This window comes from Canis aureus, chromosome 1 (genome assembly GCF_053574225.1).
Source record: "Canis aureus isolate CA01 chromosome 1, VMU_Caureus_v.1.0, whole genome shotgun sequence".
Taxonomy (NCBI): Eukaryota; Metazoa; Chordata; class Mammalia; order Carnivora; family Canidae; genus Canis; species Canis aureus.
Genome location: NC_135611.1, coordinates 115,159,381 through 115,179,764, shown reverse-complemented (window position 1 = coordinate 115,179,764; position 20,384 = coordinate 115,159,381). Strand labels below are relative to the sequence as shown.

The window sequence follows — 20,384 nt, the reverse complement described above, 5'->3', positions numbered from 1 at the left end:
GAGAAGCAGGCTCCCTGTGGGGAGCTCAATGCAGGACTGGATCCAGGACCCTGGGATCATGACCTGAGCCAAAGGCAGACGCTCAATCACTGAGCCACCCCGGTGCCCCTCTTTAGAAAATTTTAATGTATCCAGGAAAGTCAAAGAAAGAGAATTGTTAATAATTTGCCCCATATGCTTAGCCTTTCACTTTCTGGGTGAAAGTGTTTATAAACCATTTTCTCAAACTTCTGAACGTGAGTTGCACACACGGTAACACCTCATCCCTAAGTACTGAGTCTGCATCTTCTGGAATGAGCACCTTTTCTCATTTAATTGCAATATCATTATCACCACGTAGCCTGACTACTTAAATTTCCCCCGTTACCCTCAAAATGCCTTTTCTTTTCTTCTTCTTTTTTTTTTTTTAATTAGAATCCAGTCAAGTTTCTCTCATTGCGGGGACAGTTATGTCCATATAGTCTCTTCAATCTAGAACCTGCCCCTTGTCCTCTTTTTGCCTCATGACATTTGTGAAGTTGTTGAGGTTCGTAACCTAGTCTTCCCGCAGCGGGGCGGGTGGTGGACGACAGTGGATGACCTAAAATTATAGTCAGGATTGGATGTTTGCTTGCATTTTTCCGGAAAGAGTGCCCATCATGTCATTAAAGAGATCCATGACTCCTCTCTCAGGAAGGAACAACTAGCTTTTGTTGAGTGCCTGCTGTGTGCCATGTTCCAGTTGGTTTCCAACCATTAACTCTTTTTTTAAATTTTTATTTTATTATTTTTTTTCATTAACTCTTTTATAAAAAATATTTTATTTATTTATTCATGAGGGACAGAGAGAGGCAGAGACACAGGGAGAAGGAGAAGCAGGCTCCATGCAGGGAGCCTGACGTGGGACTCTATGCCGGGTCTCCAGGACCAGACCCTGGGCTGAAGGTGGCACTAACCGCTGAGCCACCCGGGCCGCCAGCATTAACTCTTTTGATCCTCAAAACCACCCCACGAGGAAGATACTATAATTATGCCCATTTTACAGACAGGGAAACTGAGGCCAAGAAAGTGTTAGTACTTGCTCAAATGACAAAGTGGTAAACAGCAGGCCGGCTTAGAGCCCTGCTCTTCCTACCCAATATCCGGAGAGGGGGAGGAGGGCGGGGAGAACTGGGATAGCGGCTGCATCCCCCACCCTCACTCTTCCTCTCTCCCTCAGTGGACGACGTCCAGGTCTCTTGCTACCGAACGCTGTGCAGTATCTACTCCCTGGGAACCACCAAAAACCCTTACGTGGAAAAGTAAGGAGAAAGAGCCATATCTGGGGCTGGGGTGTGTGCCGTGGGGGCTCAGGGACAGCGGGGAGCAGGAGACGATGGGGGGAGTTCGAAGTCCACAGACCTGCTTGGCGGCAGCTGCAGTTCACGGAGGCGGCCACGTGAGGGCGCTCAGGGGAAGGCCAGCGAAGGAAGTGGAGGCCTCGGGCTCGCAGGCCGGATGGGCACCAGGCCCGCGGGATGCCAGGTTGCGCCTCCCTGGGGGCCGAGCTTGCCCTGGCAGGGGGCACACAGGAATGGGGGTGGCACGTGGGAGCCACAGCAAGCTCGGGGCACCGGGGAGGGCTCTCCTGGGCTGCGATCACCGGTTGGAGCAAGAGGGCACTTAAGCCCAGGGACGGGCCGCCCGGGGTGGCTCAGCGGCTGAGCGTTGGCCTTCGGCTCAGGCGTGATCCCGGGATCGAGTCCCGCATCGGGCTCCCTGCGTGGAGCCTGCCTCTCCCTCTGCCTGCGTCCCTGCCTCTCTCTCTCTCTCTGTGTGCCTTTCATGGAGAAAAAACAACAACAACAACAACCCAGGAACAAGGCCACGCCTGTGCCCTCTGCGACCGCAGCTCTGCTCCCAAGAGTTCTGGGGAGAGGCACTTCCGTGGGGACAGAGGCTGGGACCCAGGACCAGGCAGCAGGCGGGGGCGGTGATGGGAGCTAAGTCGCCCCCTCTTCCAGGCTGCGCCCGGCCCTCGGGGAGTGCCTGGCCCGCCTGGCAGCGGCCATGCCCGTGGCCTTCCTGGAGCCCCAGCTGAACGAGTACAACGCCTGCTCGGTGTACACTACCAAGTCTCCCCGGGAGCGGGCCAGTAAGTTGTGCGCGGCGGGGGACTCCAGAGCTTGTGGGGGGCCCTGGGGTGGGGTTGTGGACACTGAGGTCTGGGGGTGATGGGTCGGGGTGCCTGACTCCTCCCCGCACCCCAGTCCTGGGGCTCCCCAACAGCGTGGAGGAGATGTGTCCTGACATCCCGGTGCTGGAGCGGCTCATGGCAGACATCGGGGGGCTGGCTGAGTCGGGGGCCCGCTATACAGAGATGCCACACGTCATCGAGATCACGCTGCCCATGCTGTGCAGCTACCTGCCCCGCTGGTGGGAGCGCGGGCCCGAGGCCCCTCCGCCTGCCCTGCCCGCTGGGGCCCCCCCACCCTGCACAGCTGTCACCTCCGACCACCTCAACTCCCTGCTGGGTAACATCCTGCGAATCATCGTCAACAACCTGGGCATTGACGAGGCCTCATGGATGAAGCGCCTCGCAGGTGGGTCTGGGGGCACCAGGCCCCTGAGGGCTGGGCACTAGGGTCCTGGGGCTCGGGCCCTTGATCTGATGGTCCAAGAAGGAGATTCCAGGGTCCATGGTTTTGTGGGAGTTGGGGAGAGTCTAGATTTTCTCAGGGTCAGAAGGCCAGGGGTCATCACAAGGGGTCAGAATCTCAGGCTCATAGGTGGATGGATGGGCCCTAGGGGTCCTCCAGGCTGGATTGTGAATATCTGGAGCCTTGGAGAGGGTGAGGAGCTGTGTCAGACACAGGTTCCTTACACAAAGGGTCAGAGAACCAGGTCAAGCATCAGGGTCCCTGCTATGGAGGGGGCTGTAGGTCAGAGGTCAAGAAATGAGTCTTTAAAGGACTGGGATTCCTGGCTCAGAAGTTCTGTGTCAGGCGTTGGCTCAAGATAGAGATTGGGGGCCAGGGCCAGAGGTCAGGGCCAGAGGTCAGAGGCTGGAGTAATAAACCAGGGGTCACAGAATGAGGTAGGGGTCTAGGTATGGGCTAGGTCAGAGGTTAAAGACTAGGGTGAGAGGTCATGGGCTAGGGTAGGTATTAGGTTATGATTCAGTTGTTGGGGTCAGAGGTCAGGGGCGGCTCTGAGGCCGGCATCACAGGTTCAGCTCAAGGGATATGGTTGGGCCCAAGGCTCAGGGGCTGGATCAGAGGTCAGGGCCTGAGATTAGGAATGGGATCAGAGGTAGAAGCTGAGGTCAGAAGGCAGGGTCAGGCTGGGGTCAGTGATCACTGCTGGGTCACAGGTCCAGGTCAGGCATCATGGGCTGGGAGCGGAGGTCAGGAGTGGGATCAAGGGTCACAGGTCAGAGGCCAGCTAGCAGCAAGTCCCCGGCCACCCGTTGTGCCCCTGCAGTGTTCGCCCAGCCCATTGTGAGCCGGGCCCGGCCTGAGCTCCTGCACTCACACTTCATCCCCACCATCGGGCGGCTGCGCAAGCGGGCGGGGAAGGTGGTGGCCGAGGAAGAGCAGCTGCGTCTGGAGGCCAAGGCCGAAGCGGAGGAGGGCGAGCTCCTGGTGCGGGACGAGTTCTCGGTGCTCTGCCGGGACCTGTATGCCCTCTACCCACTGCTCATCCGCTACGTGGACAACAACAGGTCAGCATGTCCCCAGGCGTCCCCATCCGCAGTCAGCCTGACCTCCCGATTCCCTGAACACCACCTGGCCCCCCCACCGTTTGAGTTACTATTAACTTTTTCAACTTCTCACCTGATCTCACCCAGCCTTCTGACCACATCCCCTACTGACCACTGCTTCTGGCCCCACAAAACCCAGCCCGCTGGTGTCTGCCCCCCTCTGCTCCTTTATGCCTCCTGAGTCGAAGCCAGTGTGAGGCTACCGTGTTGGCTCTAAGGAGCCCCGCTTTCCCCTCCAGCACTGTCTCCAGGCTCGGGTGGATGGGGCGGTCTGATCTTCGCGGTGAAGCCCAAAGGTCAGGCCTTCTTCCATCACCGAGAGGTCTGGCCAGCCTGCTTCTCCTCAGAAACAGGTCTTTAATAAAAGCCGGAGCAGCTATCAGCCAACTGTTAACAGCCCCCTTAAATCAGAAGCACCATTTAGAGAATTATTAACTCCTAGGGGCAGCCTAATCCAGGGATCGTGAATAAATTTCAACTCCAGGTTCCATCCTGGTTGAAAGATTTTTTTTTAATTTAATTTTTAAAAATATTTTTTAAAATTTATTCATGAGAGACACACACACACACAGAGGCAGAGACACAGGCAGAGGGAGGAGCAGGCTCCACTCAGGGAGCCGGATGTGGGACTCGATCCCGGGTCTCCAGGATCAGGCCCTGGGCTGAAGGCGGTGCTAAACCACTGAGCCACCCGGGCTGCCCGGTTGAAAGGTTTTAAGGTTGCGTCAATCAGGGCTGTGGAAGAAAGGGGGCTCGGATTGGTTAGCTATGTCTGTCGGAGCAGACATGGGAAGCCGTGGTACGAGTGCTGCGGACATCCGGGCCCACCCATCCTCCACCCAACCGAACTGACCCCTTCACCCAACCAGCCTGCCCTGTCCCAGTCACATTCCCTGCAACTGTCATAGTGCCCCCTCTCCCTCCTCCTGCCACCCACCCACCCGGGCCCACCCATCCTGCACTCATGAGCGGGTATTGCCATAGGACAGGTTCCCAGGAGTCGGAGCCCTGGGTCAAAGAGTTGGGGTCAAGTAAACTGGGGTGCCTTCACACAGTGGAATACTACATGGCGACGAAAATGAGCCAACCCTGGCAACACACAGCAACATGGGTGAATCTTGAAAAAAGCCCGGAAAATTAAAAATGGAATACATATTCCACCATCTATTTCTGTAACATTCGAGAACAGACAAAAATAACACACGTGCAGGATAAAGGTCACCTGAGAGGAGGGAAAGAAGAGTGGCTGGGAGGGGCGGCGAAGATACCTCTGGGTTCTAGAAGTGTTCTATTTCTTTTTTTTTTAAGCTTTTTTTTTTTTTTTAAGATTGTATATATTTATTCATGAGAGACACACACACAGAGAGAGAGAGAGAGAGAGAGAGAGAGAGGTAGAGACACAGGCAGAGAGAAGTAGGCTCCAGGCAGGGAGCCCGATGCGGGACTCGATCCCGGGTCTCCAGGATCACACCCTGGGCTGAAGGCAGGCGTCAAACCACTGAACCACCCAGGGATCCCCAAAGTGTTCTATTTCTTGACTTGGGTGGCGGTTGCACAAGTGTGTGCATTTTGTGCTTGTTCGCCAAGTTGACACTTTGTTACCCTTCAAGGAAAAGGGTAGAGATAGAAAAAAGGATCCCTTATTTTAAAGGAATGGTTAAGATTTTCAGATCACCTGAATGGCCAGATTGTCCCAGAACCGCCCCCCCCCGACTGGGCGATCCCCTCCCCTGGGAGCTCCCTGTGCGGGTCCCTGCCCCCATGGCTCACCGGCCCCCTCCGTGCCCACCCAGGGCGCACTGGCTGACGGAGCCCAATCCCAGCGCCGAGGAGCTGTTCAGGATGGTGGGCGAGATCTTCATCTACTGGTCCAAGTCCCACGTGAGTTCCTGTCCACTCCGCCCCTCCTTGCTGTGACCCTCGCCACCCGGTCTGATCCCGACACTGCCTCCCCCACCAGAACTTTAAGCGAGAGGAGCAGAACTTCGTGGTCCAGAACGAGATCAACAACATGTCATTTCTGACTGCCGACAACAAGAGCAAAATGGCCAAGGTGGGTGCTTTGCTCTGAGAGGACTTGGCGGGGAGGGGGAGCACCCTCCAGGACTTCCTACCTGACCCCTTCACCAACCAGCCTGCCCTGTCCCAGTCACATTCCCTGCAGCTGTCATAGTGCCCCCTCTCCCTCCTCCTGCCTCCCCATCTCCCTCCTCCTCCTTTTCCTTCCATTTCCCCCTTCTGCCCCCATCTCCTCCGTCCTCCCCATATACCTTCTTGTCCCCATCACCCTCTTTCCAGGTCCCTCCTCTCTCCTCGTTCCTCCCCATCTCCTTCCTCTCCCTCTTCCCCATCTCCCTTCTCTCCCTTTTCCCCATCTCCCTCCTCTCCCTCTTCCCCATCTCCTACCTCTCCCTCTTCCCCATCTCCTTCCTCTCCCTCCTCCCCATCTCCTTCATCTCCCTCTTTCCCATCTCCTTCCTCTCCCTCTTCCCCATCTCCTCCTCCTCTCCCTCCTCCCCATCTCCCTCCTCCCTGAGATCTCCTCCTCATTTCCCTCTTTTCCCTCCTTTCCCCTCCTCCATTTCCCTCTTCCACCCCGATGTCCTCCTCTACCCATATCTTTCCTTGTATCCCCATTATCCCATACCCCACAGCTCCTCTCCCCTTATGCTTCTCAGAACTGCCCTTTTCAGGGTCCTAAAGAACAACTCCCCCACCCCTCCCTGTCCTGAATCGGGGTCTGGAGTGCCCAGCTAGGAGACGTGTGTCGGGCTGGGGCAAGGGAGCTGGGGTAGGACCCACTTGGAGTCGGGCCTGGGGTTCTCTGAGGGACGAGGGTAACCCTTCTTGTCTCTGTCTGCAACCTGATGAAGCAGGCGGGAGATGTACAGGTCAGCCCCATGTCTGGGACCTCCGCATGCCTCTTGGCTTAATACCCTGTCCTCCCCCTCAGCCCAGCTTCTGCCTCCCCTCCAGAACACCCCGCCCTTGTTCCCCAACCCCCATCCTTGGCTCCCAACCCCCAGCCTATTTCTCTCCCTGATCCCTGCCCCCAACCATCCATGCCCTTCCCAACACTCAGCTTTTGGCAATTTAACTTTTTTTTTTTAACTTTTGTTTAAAAACAAAAACAAAAACAAAAAAAAACACCCCTGAGCTTTCCTCAAAGCATCAAAGCATTGTGGTCTGAGGTCACAGGAAACAGGAATGGGGTGGGAAAGCACGCGCATGGTTGGGTTTAAGGCCTGGGCTCTGGAACCAGATAGACCTGGGTTCGGATCCTGACTCTTGGCAGTTGGCTGCGCGATCTTAGTCAGGCGTCTTATTTTTTGAACCTCGGACGGCAGCTGGGCGGCGGCCCCAGGCCCTGAGGCTCCGCAAGGACCCAGTGGGATGCTGCATGTGTGGCCTCGGCGGTGTCTGGCACATACGTGGGCCGTGCTCCACGCCCTGAGCCGGAGTGGATGTGGCTCTGGCCAAAGCTTGTCACTGGGGCTTCTCTTTGGCATGACTGGGGTGGCCTTGGCCACGGGCCTGCACCCAAGGCTCCAGAACACGGCTGTGGGGCTCTGTGCCCCGTGTTTCTGCTTCCAGATCTTTCTGGATCTCTCTTCCATTCTCTGTCTTCCTGTCTCCTCATCTGTCTCAGTCTCTCGGTGTCTCTCTTTTTCTTCCGACTTCTTTTGTGTCTTGAGACTCTTTATGGCTCTGCATCTTTATTTCATTCTTGGGAACTCACTCTTGGGATATAAAGTATAGGGTTGTGCATAGTGTAGGGGAAGGGAGGTGTTGGACTAAAGTCATTAGGGGTTCCAGGGAGAAGACTACCAGAGAAAAGCCTGGAATTTGGGGAAATCTGGGAGGGTTTGGGATAGAGGTTGGGAATTTGAGATAGAGGCTGGGGTCTGGGAGGATTTAGGGTGAGGGCCGGGGGCCTGAGGTCAGATCAGCAAGGTCCAAGTTGGAAACTGATGCAGGCTCTGAGATGGGGAAGGGATGCCTGGCACCCAGGTGTTGGGCTGGAGTGTGGACAACAGCGGAGGTTGGGGCTGGGTCCTGGGGCTGGGTTGGGAGTTGGGCTGGTGCTGAGCCCCCTGTCCCCACAGTCAGGTGGGTCGGACCAGGAACGCAGGAAGAAGAAGCGCCGAGGGGACCGGTACTCTGTGCAGACATCCCTGATTGTGGCCACGCTCAAGAAGATGCTGCCCATTGGCCTGAACATGTGTGCACCCACGGACCAGGAACTCATCACGCAGGCCAAGAACCGCTATGCCCTGGTGCCTGCACAGCCCCCATTGTGGGAACCAGCACCCACCAGCCCCTGAGGCCCTCCCTAACCCCCAGAACCCCACTGGCAGCCCTCTCTTAGGACCCTAATGAATTCTCCAGGACCCTGAGGTTCTCCAGGACCCTGAGGAGTCAAGGGGTCCCTAGGATGTCCTGAGCACTCCCCACCCCAGGATTCTGAGGACTCCCCTCAGGATACTCCCAGAACCCTGAGACCTAAGGACTCTAACTGGAACCCAACTGAAACCCAGGAATACCATTAAGATCCCTGGGACCAGCGGACCATACTGAGCCTTCGAGGACCCTACTGAACACCGCCCCTCTCCCTCAGGACCATGCCTAACTTATTAGGACCCTGAGGGCCCCGCCAAGACACCATGTCCCTCCCAAGACTCCTCTGAGTCCTCCACCAGGACCTCCTCAAAATCCTTGGGACCCATCAAGTCCCCCATGATCCACTGGCTCTCCCCTGAACCCTGGAGGTCCCCTGAGCCCTCTAACTCACCACCTCTTTCCCCCAAGGCCCTGCCGGCCCCACCCTCCTGACTCTGTTAAGACCCAACAGAGGCCCCAAAGACTCTCAGTGAGTGCTCTGTGATCCTATGTAGCCCCCCAGGATCCTAATGGTCCCTTTCCCAGAACAACACCCAAGCCTCTGATGCATCAAGATTCCTAAGACCAACTGATCCCACCATCCCCAACCCTCTTAAGCCCCCTGAGACTCCAAGGAGGCCTCCCAGGATCCCGCTTACCTTTTCAGGGATAAAAATCCCCATCTTTGTCAGCCATGGATCCCCATAGAGGGATCCTAAGAATCCCTCCACCCCAGGACCTGCTAAACTCCCTGACAACCGATTAACCCTTCTGGGACCTTGACGACCACTGGTTCCCCCTGGTATCACAAACACTCCCTTTCCTGGAACCCTAAAGACACTTTCCCTCAAAACCCCAAGCTCCTCCCAGGACCTGTTGAGTCTTGCCAAGAACCCAAAGAGCCCTCCAGGCCCCCTCTCACCCCTCAGCTTGGTTTTTGAGGGTCCCAGTCTCCTGGGACTCTTCTAAGAAATCTCCCCTACTGACCCCTCCTTTGGCCTCCATGGAAATCCCTCCAGTGACTTGAGCTGCCCAATCCCTCATGACCTGCTGATCTGGCCTCTCCCTTATAACCCCCTCACCTCCTCTGATCTTCAAAAACTCCCTGCCCATCCCCCAGCCCTGCTTTGACTCTCCTCTGACCCCCAATCACCCATCGGTGGCCTTACTTGACCTTCGAGAACATTCTCTCATCATCCCCTACCTCTTCTCACACCCCAAGGCCCCTCTAATCCTCACTGTCCCTTCAGGGTGTGAGTGTGGCCTCCAGAACTCCCTTCTGATCATTCCTGGCCTTTGGACCCTTTCCGTTTCTCCCAGAATCCACCCCATGTAGCCCCCCGCCAGCTGCTGGGGTGATAGCCTGGAAGGGAAAGGGGTGAGGGTTAAGGAGGACGCTGGGACATCACAGTGACCCAGCCTGGCCATGTCTCCCCAGAAAGACACAGACGAAGAGGTCCGGGAATATCTGCAAAACAACCTTCACCTTCAGGGAAAGGTAACTTCCTTAACCGGCAAACGGAAGGGGCATGTTAGGACCAGAGCGACAATGCCAGCCAAGGGCACTTACTGTGTACCAGGCATTCTGAGGGACCTTAACTTGTCTTCACCCACTGAATCGTCGCAGCACCGAAAGGGGGGCGGGGGGCAGCCACAGAAGCCCACCCGCGGCAGAGGGGCCTCAGACGAGCCCGGCTGGGAGCGGGGAACCGGTCGGAGAGGGGCCCTCACGTCCGCCACCTGTCCTTGCTCCCTCAGGTCGAAGGCTCCCCTTCTTTGCGCTGGCAGATGGCCTTGTACCGGGGCCTCCCGGGCCGCGAGGAGGACGCCGACGACCCCGAGAAAATCGTGCGCAGAGTCCAGGAAGTGTCCGCGGTGCTCTACCACCTGGAGCAGGTGGCTGGGGCTGCTGGGGTCTTACCGGGAGCCGGCGAAGCTTGGGTCTCGGGGCGGGGCAGGGGCGGGGCAGGGGCGGGGCAGGGGCGGGCCTTGAGGCTGAACCGTAGGCCTCTGGGCGGGGCAGGGGCGGGGTTTGAGGCTGAGGGCGGGGCCTGAGGCTGAACCGTAGGCCTCTGGGCGGGGCAGGGGCGGGGTTTGAGGCTGTGGGCGGGGCCTGAGGCTGAACCGTAGGCCTCTGGGCGGGGCAGGGGCGGGGTTTGAGGCTGAGGGCGGGGCCTGAGGCTGAACCGTAGGCCTCTGGGCGGGGCAGGGGCGGGCCTTGAGGCTGTGGGCGGGGCCTGAGAGTGAACCTTCGGTGGCCTGGGGTGGTGGAGCCTGGAAGAACTGGAGGCTTGGAATGGAAACTTGGATCTGGGGCAGGACTTGGTGCTTAAATCTTGGACCTAGGGGTCGGGCCAGGGACAGAATTGAGGGGTCTAGGGTGGGGCCTGGTGAAGACACCTTGACTCTGGCCAGGGCCTTGGGTGGGTCTTGGGATGGGGGGGGGCGGGCCTGGATTATGACCCTGGACCCGTGGACGCGGCCTAGGAGAGAGACAATTTGGTCTGGAAGGAAAGCCCAGGTCAGAACGTTGACTCTGTTGGCGCAGAGCCTGGATGTAGACCGACAGTTTCGCCCCGGGACTGGGAGTGGGAATCAGGTCAGGGGCAGGGTTTGGGGACATGACAGATTGCCCCCTCCCCCAGATCGAGCACCCTTACAAATCCAAGAAAGCCGTGTGGCACAAGCTCTTGTCCAAGCAGCGCCGGAGGGCGGTCGTGGCCTGCTTCCGCATGACCCCCCTGTACAACCTGCCCACGTGAGCCCCCCCACCCCCAACAGGGAGGCTTGAGGGCCGGTGGGGAAGGGGCGGCTGAGGAGGCGGGAGGAGGGTCTGGGGGATGGCTGGGGAAGGTAGAGGTGTGGGAGCACGGGGAGGCCTGGAGCGGGAAAGGTCTCGGTGACGCCACGCACCGCTCCCCCGCAGGCACCGGGCGTGTAACATGTTCCTGGAGAGCTATAAGGCCGCGTGGATCCTGACTGAAGACCACAGTTTTGAAGACCGCATGATAGATGACCTTTCAGTGAGCTGGGGCCTGTCTGCGAGTGTAGGGGGCGGGGCTGGATAGGGGTAGGGGGTTGGGCGAGCTGCCTTGGCTGCTGGTTGCACACTTCCAGGGGTCACCTTTCACATTGAGGGGTAAGGGGAGGTGCAACATGTGAGGGCTGATGAAAAAAAATCTAGCCCATCAGGGCTATGGGCGAGGGGACTCTAGAAATCCCTTTCCAAAGCCCCACACCTCCCCCAGAAAGCTGGGGAGCAGGAAGAGGAGGAGGAAGAAGTGGAGGAGAAGAAGCCAGACCCCCTGCATCAGCTGGTCCTGCACTTCAGCCGCACGGCTCTAACTGAAAAGAGGTAAGGACACTTCCTATGTCCTGGGGAAGGAATCTGCATCCTCCCGGCCCCACAGCTGATCCTTCAGTGTCACTTTCCCCAAACAGGCAAGGCCACCGGGGACGATTTTGCAGGCTGAGCACTCGGCAAGGCTCGCTCTTTTGTAGGGTTTGCATCATAGGCAATATTGATTGAAGCTATTCTGGATGAAAGGGTCTTGCTTGAACAAATCAGTAAACCACGAGAAAAAAATCAACATGTTATAACAAATTTCCAATAGATGGAAGAAAGGGGGGGGCTTTTCTGAATGTAATGAAAGGTTTCATGTAGGCTAATGACAGGCTTGGGAATGAATAGAAAGAAGAAGGATACTGCTGGGAAGGATAACAGGCAACATTTATCAAGTGCTTATTCTGTGTCCGGCACCGTGCTAGGCACTGGACATATCTGTTCTTTCACTTAATCTTCTTCACACTACGAGATAGATACTAATATCAACTCCTTTTTGTGGATGAGGATATGGAAGCCTAGGGACTTATGATCCTCACACATGTGAAGTCAGGAGATAGAAAGTCCAGGGAACAGTGACGGACGGGGCCCTGGGCTCACTTGGGCTTTCTGCCCTGACATTCTGAGCTTTTGTCTTGTGGTCCTAAGATGGACTGTGGATCTTCCAGACAGGACCACAGGCCGGGCAGAAAGAAGGAGAAAGACTTTTTTCACCCCCCTCTCTAATCAAGATCAAGATCGTTTTTATCCAAGAAGGGGCAACTCTCCTTGCCAGGCCTCTGCACAGAGCTCATTGGCTAGAATCCTGACATCAGGCCACCATGAGCTACAAGGGAGACTGGGATGCAGAGTGTCCTGTTTTCTATTCTTTGGAAATCAAGGACTCTGGTGTTAGATTATGCAGGTTTCTTTTTTTTTTTTTTTAAGATTTATTTATTTATTCATGAGAGACACAGAGAGAGAGAGAGGCAGAGACACAGGTAGGGGAGAAGTAGGCCTCCTGCATGGAGCCTGATGTGGGACTCGATCCTGGAATCATGCCCTGAGCCAAAGGCAGACACTCAACTGCTGAGCCACCCAGGCGTCCCAGATTATGCAGGTTCCAATCACAGTACAAGCTGTGTGGCTTGGCCAAGAAGATCTCTGTGCTTCAGTTTACTTATCTGTAAAATGAGGCTAACTATCTAATCTACCTATGTGATCCTATTAAGGATTATAAATCCTTAATTTGTTAAGACATATAAAGCACTTAGAATAGTGACTAATCTAGATTCAACAGTAGGCATTGGCCACTCCTTCCGTTATTATTATCATTATCATTATCATTATCATTATTGCTACTAAGGACACCCAAGAAAGTGGTTGATCAAAGGTGTCAAATGAGCCAACACGTGACAAGATGGCCCTGGAAGCTCCAGGCATCCATCACACTATTTTAGCAACCCCCGTGGAAAGGAAGCACCTCTACCAACAGCTCCAGCAAAACTTCCAGAATGAATTCCAGGGGACCAGCATGAAGCCCATGACCATCTCGTACCTATTGCTGTGGCCAAGCAGATTGAAAGTAGTGATTGGCTGAGCCTCCATCACCCGCCCACTCTGGCAGTGGACAGTCTACCCCACCTGAACCACACAGCCTGAGCGTGGGGAGGGGTGGCTCTCCAAAGGAATACCGGAAGCGGTTATAGGTTGGGGGTCCTTTCCACTGGGCCCTGACTATCTGCCCCCTTATTTCTTTAGCAAACTGGTCGAGGATTACCTGTATATGGCGTATGCCGATATCATGGCAAAGGTGAGACCCTGCCCCATCCAGGGCAGGTTCCCTTCTTCCCAGCAATGCCTGGCCACTGCAAGGGCTGGGGGTGGACTGGGGTATCTCCTCTGTGCACTGACCTCATCCCTAACTGATGTCCCATCCCCAGAGCTGCCACCTGGAGGAAGGAGGGGAAAATGGTGAAGCCCAAGAGGAGGAAGTTGAGGTTTCCTTTGAGGTAGGTGGGGTCAGGAGGTCCCTGAGGAATGGGATTAGGGACCCTGGCTTCCATCTTGCCCTATTTATTCATTGTGTGTCCACAGAGTAGTGCTCTGGGCCCAGTCCTGTGCTGGGTGATGCTGGGGACACAGCAGTGGCTGTCAGTCCATTGGGGAGACAGATACACCAGCCAGACAACAGCAGAGTATTCACGATGGTGATAAGGAGAGCCCAGACAAAGTGGGCAGGGCAGGATGGGGGAGGCATGGGCAGAGGGGTCAGGGCTGGGGAACACAGAGCAGCTCAGGGGGACATGAGGGGGGAGTTCAGGGGGCTCTGGAAGCCCAAGCAAGGTCCCTCCCTCCCTGGGGAGGGTGTCAGGGAAGGGTGGAGGAAAGGGTGGAGGGAAGGGTGTCAGGGGGATTTCTCGGAGGAGGGGATGTCTGAGCAGGAGGATAGAGGGAGTGTGCTGGATGAAGAAAAGGAGAAAGGTGTTCCAGGTTGGGGGGGTGGGGGACAGCGTATGCAAAGGCCAGGCAGTGAGAAAGAGCTGGTAAGCCATAGTTAACCCATCCATTCCTGGTTAACAGCAATACCTGCCCTTCTTTATCCATCCATCAAATGATACAATCTCCCAGTGGATCCAGTAGCTACAGTAATTGATGAGTAATAATGATGAACATAAGCAATATTTTAAGATGGCTGCAAAAATAATGTGGTATGGAAACATCTGTGGTTCTAACTGATGACCCACCACGGGTTCTGCTAATATTGCTATGATTTATGTCCTCGTCCACGATGGAAGGAAATGCTATGTTGCAGTCAGAGGGCGATAAACATATACATGTTATTCCCCCTCCTACCTAAGTTCACAGACCTCTGACCTCCTAGATTTTATCTTCTGACCCCTTGGAGGTCCATGGGCCCAGGTTAAGATTGCTCCATGCCTGGCCCTGCACTGAGCACAAGAGACAAACCATGGACTTCAGTGCCAGGGAATAGAGGGAGCTCACAATTAAAGGAATGAGCCAGTGGGCGTGGTTGGGGAGGGGAAAGGACGGGAGGGGTGAGGAGGGGTGAGGGATGAGGCTGTGAGGGGACAAGGCCGGGCTGGTGAGCCGGGACTCACTGGGCCCTGCGGGCCTGGCTCTGCTGCAGGAGAAAGAGATGGAGAAGCAGAGGCTCCTGTACCAGCAGTCACGGCTGCACAACCGAGGAGCCGCGGAGATGGTGCTCCAGATGATCAGTGCCTGCAAAGGTGCCTTCACACAGGCACTCCTCCCGAGCACACGCGCCCTGTCCCCACTGCCCCTAGGCCACCATCTCCTGTGGACCTCGTGGCGCATGCTCCCACCCTGCACACCTGTGCTTCTCACGCTAGCCCTCGCACGTTCCACTTGCCTTGCAATTTCTCACTCTTCCTTCCCCCTGGTGCTACGTCACTCCCTTCTCCCCACACCCTGGGGCCGCGGTCTTCTGGTGGGTGGAAAACACAGCCCCCAAACTGAGCGGGCCATCTTTTGCCCCTCACCCCCTCCAGGAGAGACGGGTGCCATGGTGTCCTCCACCCTGAAGCTGGGCATCTCCATCCTCAATGGAGGCAATGCAGATGTGCAACAGGTGACAGATGGGACTTGGGAGTTGGGCTAAGAGGGGTGGGAGGCTCCCATGTGACTCCCAGTTCCCCCTCCCCTCCCGCCCCGTCTGTAGAAAATGCTGGATTATCTGAAGGACAAGAAGGAAGTGGGCTTCTTCCAGAGTATCCAGGCGCTGATGCAAACGTGCAGGTGGGTCTAGTGGACATGTCACAGTTAAGCCACTTGGTGTGGCTGTGGCCTCGCCCCCGTACGACTTCCAGGAACAGAGACCTCCTCAAACGAGCTCAAGAGCTCAGATACCGAGGAGGTGATTATAACAATAATAAGAGGCTTTAAAAATGGGCAGCTGGAACCAGAAGGTGGTAGAGAATTCAAGGGGCTCTCAGGCAGCAGGGAACTGGGGCTCTGATGACCCCGCTCATGTGACCACTACCGTCCGCCTTTCTTCTCTTCTGTCAACAGACTTTCTCTCCCCCTCTGCCTTTTGCTGATTGAGGGTTTCTGTTTCCTCCTGATTCCAGCTTGTGCATATTTCATCCCAGCCCCATGTCACTTGACAGCTGCCACCACGTGGCTTCTCCCAATTCTGTTTCCACTTCCTCTTGATTTCAGCTCATGCATGGTTTACTGTGGCGCTCCACCTGATCCGGGGGAGGGGAGGGGGTCCTGAAGGTTCTGGAAGAGCCGGCCAGAGGCCTTAGCCCATCTTCCCTATCTTTCCTTTCTTTCTCCCAGCGTCCTGGATCTCAACGCCTTCGAGAGACAGAACAAGGCAGAGGGGCTGGGCATGGTGAACGAGGATGGAACTGGTGAGGCCCTCTCTTGGGCTTCTCTCCTGGGACGTCCTCTTCCTTCCGGATCGCCCCCTCGCCCACACTGCCCAGAGCTCCCTTCCTCCCAGACACCCCCTCCCGCGGCCATCCCCAAGGTCCCCCCTGTGTGGTGGTCCCCAATCCTGCCTGCACATTCCTCCAGAGCCTCCCTCCTCAGGGTCCCCACCCCCAGCTGTCCCTCCGTCCTGTGTTCTCCAACCCCACCCTGCGCCCCCCATCACCACACGGACCCCGCCCTCCACATGCCCCGCGTCTCCCACCCTGGTTGCTGTTCTCATTAATGTCCCTAATCCGGGTTAATTGAGTCTCCTCTTTGCCGTGTTGTGACGTGTCTAACTTTTCTGCCCCGACCCCGCCTCCTGCCTCTCCACCTCTACCTGCCCATCTTTCTCTTCCTTCTTCTTTCTCTCCCTCCGCTTTGATCCCCATTTCCTACTCTTCCTCGGTTCCGTCCGTCTCCTCATCGCTCTGATTCTCTGTGATTGTTCTCTCCGTGTTGATGTCTTCGTCCCTGACTGTGTCACTGTTTTTCCGTGTCTGTCTCTCTGTCTCCTTCCTGTCTCTCTTTTTCCCTCTTCTCCTGCTTCCTCCTCCCATCCTGTTGGCTGCCCCAGTCATCAACCGCCAGAACGGTAATTCCCCCAGCCCATTCCCCCTTGCTGTGCTACCGCGCCCCCCTCCCTTCTAACCCCCCCCAAGCACCCCCTCCACCTGGGGGCTGAGGATCTGGGACATCCAGGGCGCCAGGCCCGCGCAAGGTCTTGAGCCGGAGCCCGAGATTCGGGTCCCAGGTTAGCCACCAACAACATGGGAGACTATGCGCAAGTCTCTTACCTTCTATAAATAAGCCTGTTTCTCACTGTGTAAAGAAGAAGCTAGAGGAGATGGCAGAGATCCCTTTCCGGCTACCTGTTCTCAGACTTCCAGACCCAGATTCGCAGTTCCGGGGTGGGGTCGTCCCCACGCCCCTCGCCCCCCCCCCCCCCACCCGGCCTGCTCTCTGCGCCCGCGACCCCAGATTGGTCAAGGCTGCGGTTCCCATCCGCCAACCGGATTGGCTGCCCCCAGCGCCCACTCCGATTGGTGTGCGTGCCTCCCCCGCGCCTGCTGATTGGCCCGTCCCTGTCCAGCGGCCCGCTCTCTCTCTGCCCGCCCCTAGAGCCCGCGGTGATTGGCTGCTTTCAGATGCCCATTCGGATTGGCCCAAGTTTGCACGCCTTCCCCTCGCATCCCCCGGATTGGCTGCTTTCAAGGCATCTGAGCCAATTGGCTGGCTGCGACCCCACTCCCTGCCCAATCCCCTCCCGCTCCGAGCCTTTGCGTGAAAGTGACTCCGATCCCCTTAATCCATTAACCCCCACTCCCACCCACCCCCCAGGCCCTGGATGGGGGCTAAGGGAGACCCCAGCAGCCTGAACCTCTGCGGGGTTGGCAGACATGCCCTGACAGCTCACAAGTGGTGACGTCAGTGGGACCCTGATGTTTAGAAAGACGCTTGAGGCCCCACCTTCATGACCCAGGGCCCTCGGGTCTTCATCTCCCGATGACTCTGAAGCCGGGCCTCCCTGGTGTCGTGGATGCACGGGGCCCTCACAGCGTCTTTGAAGTGGCGGCTGCTCCTCCCTGCGCTTTGTGCATGCGTGTGCAGTGTGCAAGGGCCCTGTGCATGCGTGTGCTCTGTCCTGGCGCGTCTGACCCCTTCTGGGCGCTGTCCCCCTCTTCCCCACCAGGAGAGAAGGTCATGGCAGATGATGAATTCACCCAAGACCTGTTTCGATTCCTGCAACTGCTGTGTGAGGGGCACAATAATGGTGAGGAAGAAGGAGTGGCGGGGGGAGGGGGGAGAGGAGGCCCGGGTTGCCTGAGTTCATCACCAAGCCCTGCACCCCTTATCAGTAGTGGCCTCACCACCCACGCTTGGCCCGACTGTCCTTCATCCTTCCTTTTCAGCCTTTATCAAGCCCTGTCCACCCCCCTTCCTAAATGCTTTTCTAATTTCTGCAATCTAGCCACTTTGCTTCACTTGCCCCTCTTCTGGCCAGGCCAAATCCCCCAAAAGCAATCCGCCCAAAACCAGTTTGCCCCCCACCCCCTGCCCCCAATCAGTTTGAGCAGATGAGCAATTAGCCACATGCCTTTTTTTCCACCACAGGCATTTTGTAGCAGCAGACCAAAAAGTTAAGTAAATGTGGTAGATTTCCATACTTTGGTTCTGCAAAGGGGGCAAAAACCGCATGGCATTTTAAAATGAATTTATCAGAATCACTTCTTAATTTTGCTTATAAAATACTTTGCCAAGAGGAAGGCCTTAGAGATCCTTTCCCAAACTAAACAAGAGTTTCCCCAACTTTCCTTCTGGTGCAGGCAGAGGATGTGCCAAGGATGACACAGAAAGCTAAGGAAACACATCACTGATGAGAAAATATAACCACCCGTGTTGCACACATAGCTCACAACATTAAATAATGCACAACAAACATTCTACCCAAGGCTGTTTCCTATAACAAATATGCACAGTCTCAAGGTTGAGGTTATGACACATAGCAGATGATTGTGAAACCACAGACTGCCCAGAAACTAACCTTTAGCACTAGAATGGAAGTAATTGTAAATCTAACTTCCACACAGCTTGCACCTCGTTTGGCTGGTGTTCATTAGGTGAACTCATTTGTAAATTCCTTTCGTCTTCACCCTCCTCTGTTCCACAACGGATAAAGCGTGATCCATTGCTTTGCACTCTCAAAAGCTCTTATGTCCACAGCTGGTTTTCCTTCAAGGTTTATGAAATACCTTTGTGCCATGGGACTAGGATTTTCTCTCTTTAATTTTTAACTGAGGTAGAATCAGTCTTTGGGGTTTTGAATGAGTTTTATTCCCTGGATCTCTGATTTCTTGGAAACGAGAATGTTCTAACGGGTTTAATTCCTCTCCCCTACCAAATTTGCAATCCAGTCCTCTGCATAAATGCGTGGGTTCATTTACTAGCCCAATCAAAGAAATATTTGAAATAGCTTTCAAATCTCAGATGCCTTGCATGTCTTGAGTATTTGGTACCATTCGAAGTAGACAAAAGGTTTGTTTCTTGTACTTGTCTATGTCCATGTTCTCAGCTGACAGTTCTCAGTTCTCTCTCTTTACAGGAGAGGGGGGCTGTATATGTACCCATTTAGGCATGTGGGCCAATCTGAATTAACACAAAGGAGTTAGAAATGAGAGTTGAGAAGAATTGTGTACATTTGCTTATAAAATTTGAGTGTAATCTTCATCTGTAATGTACAACCAGGCAAAATGGGCATTCAGCCTGATGCAGTGATTGTGACATAGAAATTAGATGGACAGTAAAACTTTGGTAGGGGGGAACCTTTCTAGGACGGGTAAAGCCCGTCATGTGCAACATGACATTGCCATAAACGCTAAAAGGACTTAGCAGAAGCCTGTTTTTGTTGCCTTGATAATTTGATGATTCAGTCATTTGCCAAAGGGTGGTTCTCAAACTTAAGCGTGCCTCAGAATCACCTGGAGGCCTTGTTAAAATACAGACTTCTGGCCCCATCCCTAGGATTCTGATTTAGTAGTTCTGGGGTAGAGTCCAGGAATTTGTATTTTTGAAAGGTTTCCAGGAGATGCTGCCGCTGCTGGTCTGGGGCCCACACTTTGAGAATCACTGCTCCAAAGTGCAGCTCAACCCACTCTTAAAGACCCTTTAAGAACAGCTAACGTTTATTGAACACTACATACCAGATAGCTGTCCTAAATTCTTATGCATGCCAAGGCATTAAGAACTCCCAAGAGCTCCATAAAGTAGGGTCTCTTGTGACCACCAAATTACATATGGGGGAACTGAGGCACAGTCTGTGCCACACAAAGATTTAACAACTTGTCCAAGGTCACACAGCTGGGAATCCATACAGCCCAACCCTACTTACCTTTCCTGTCTCAGTTCAGAGGTCCCCTCCTCCAGGGAGCTTTCCCTGGCTACCTCAGCTGAGTCAGGCATCTCCTCCTCTGGGCAACTCCAGCCCCCTGGGTGTCCCACCTCACAACCCTAATCATTCTGCCCAGTATTCTTCACCACCACCCCTACCAAACAGTGGGGTTTTAAAAATTATTATTATTATAAACTTCTCAGCCACACACCAAAATAGAAAGGATGGTCTAATAAGTCTCCATGTACCCATCACTCAGCTGTAACAGTTATCGGCTTTTTGCCATAGAACATTTTTAAACTAGTGGGAACCAATTCACCAATGGCTCATGAATCAGTGAATTGCAGAGGCTCACATCTTAATTCCACTGATATGTCCACGGAGCATATTTTTTAAATACTCTGAAGCCCAGTGTTCAAGCTCAGAGATTCTAATTTAATTGGTGTGGGGTGAGGCTTGAGCCTGGGGATTTTTTAAAAGTCTCCAGGCGATTTTAATCTTCAGCCGAGGTTGAGAAGATGAGGACTACAACTGTAGTGGGTTGAAATCAGAATTCTTTTGTAGCTAACTAGACTAGCACAGGACAGAAAGTACCAGAATATACGGTACAT

General features: G+C 55.0%; 1 protein-coding gene across 1 annotated transcript in view; it reads left to right on the top strand.

Annotated features, from left to right (window-relative positions):
• The window catches only part of RYR1 (ryanodine receptor 1), a 117,428-nt gene that overhangs the window by 61,345 nt on the left and 35,699 nt on the right, over positions 1-20,384 (top strand). The window contains exons 64-83 of the mRNA XM_077852935.1: positions 1,199-1,280; positions 1,983-2,113; positions 2,229-2,561; positions 3,442-3,682; positions 5,515-5,602; positions 5,682-5,774; positions 7,828-7,998; positions 9,540-9,599; positions 9,860-9,997; positions 10,747-10,859; positions 11,028-11,124; positions 11,350-11,456; positions 13,185-13,236; positions 13,367-13,435; positions 14,575-14,674; positions 14,957-15,036; positions 15,127-15,203; positions 15,750-15,823; positions 16,462-16,479; positions 17,578-17,658. Coding sequence (XP_077709061.1) covers positions 1,199-1,280; positions 1,983-2,113; positions 2,229-2,561; positions 3,442-3,682; positions 5,515-5,602; positions 5,682-5,774; positions 7,828-7,998; positions 9,540-9,599; positions 9,860-9,997; positions 10,747-10,859; positions 11,028-11,124; positions 11,350-11,456; positions 13,185-13,236; positions 13,367-13,435; positions 14,575-14,674; positions 14,957-15,036; positions 15,127-15,203; positions 15,750-15,823; positions 16,462-16,479; positions 17,578-17,658 — 2,205 coding nt within the window. The remainder of the gene's footprint in view (positions 1-1,198; positions 1,281-1,982; positions 2,114-2,228; positions 2,562-3,441; positions 3,683-5,514; positions 5,603-5,681; positions 5,775-7,827; positions 7,999-9,539; positions 9,600-9,859; positions 9,998-10,746; positions 10,860-11,027; positions 11,125-11,349; positions 11,457-13,184; positions 13,237-13,366; positions 13,436-14,574; positions 14,675-14,956; positions 15,037-15,126; positions 15,204-15,749; positions 15,824-16,461; positions 16,480-17,577; positions 17,659-20,384) is intronic.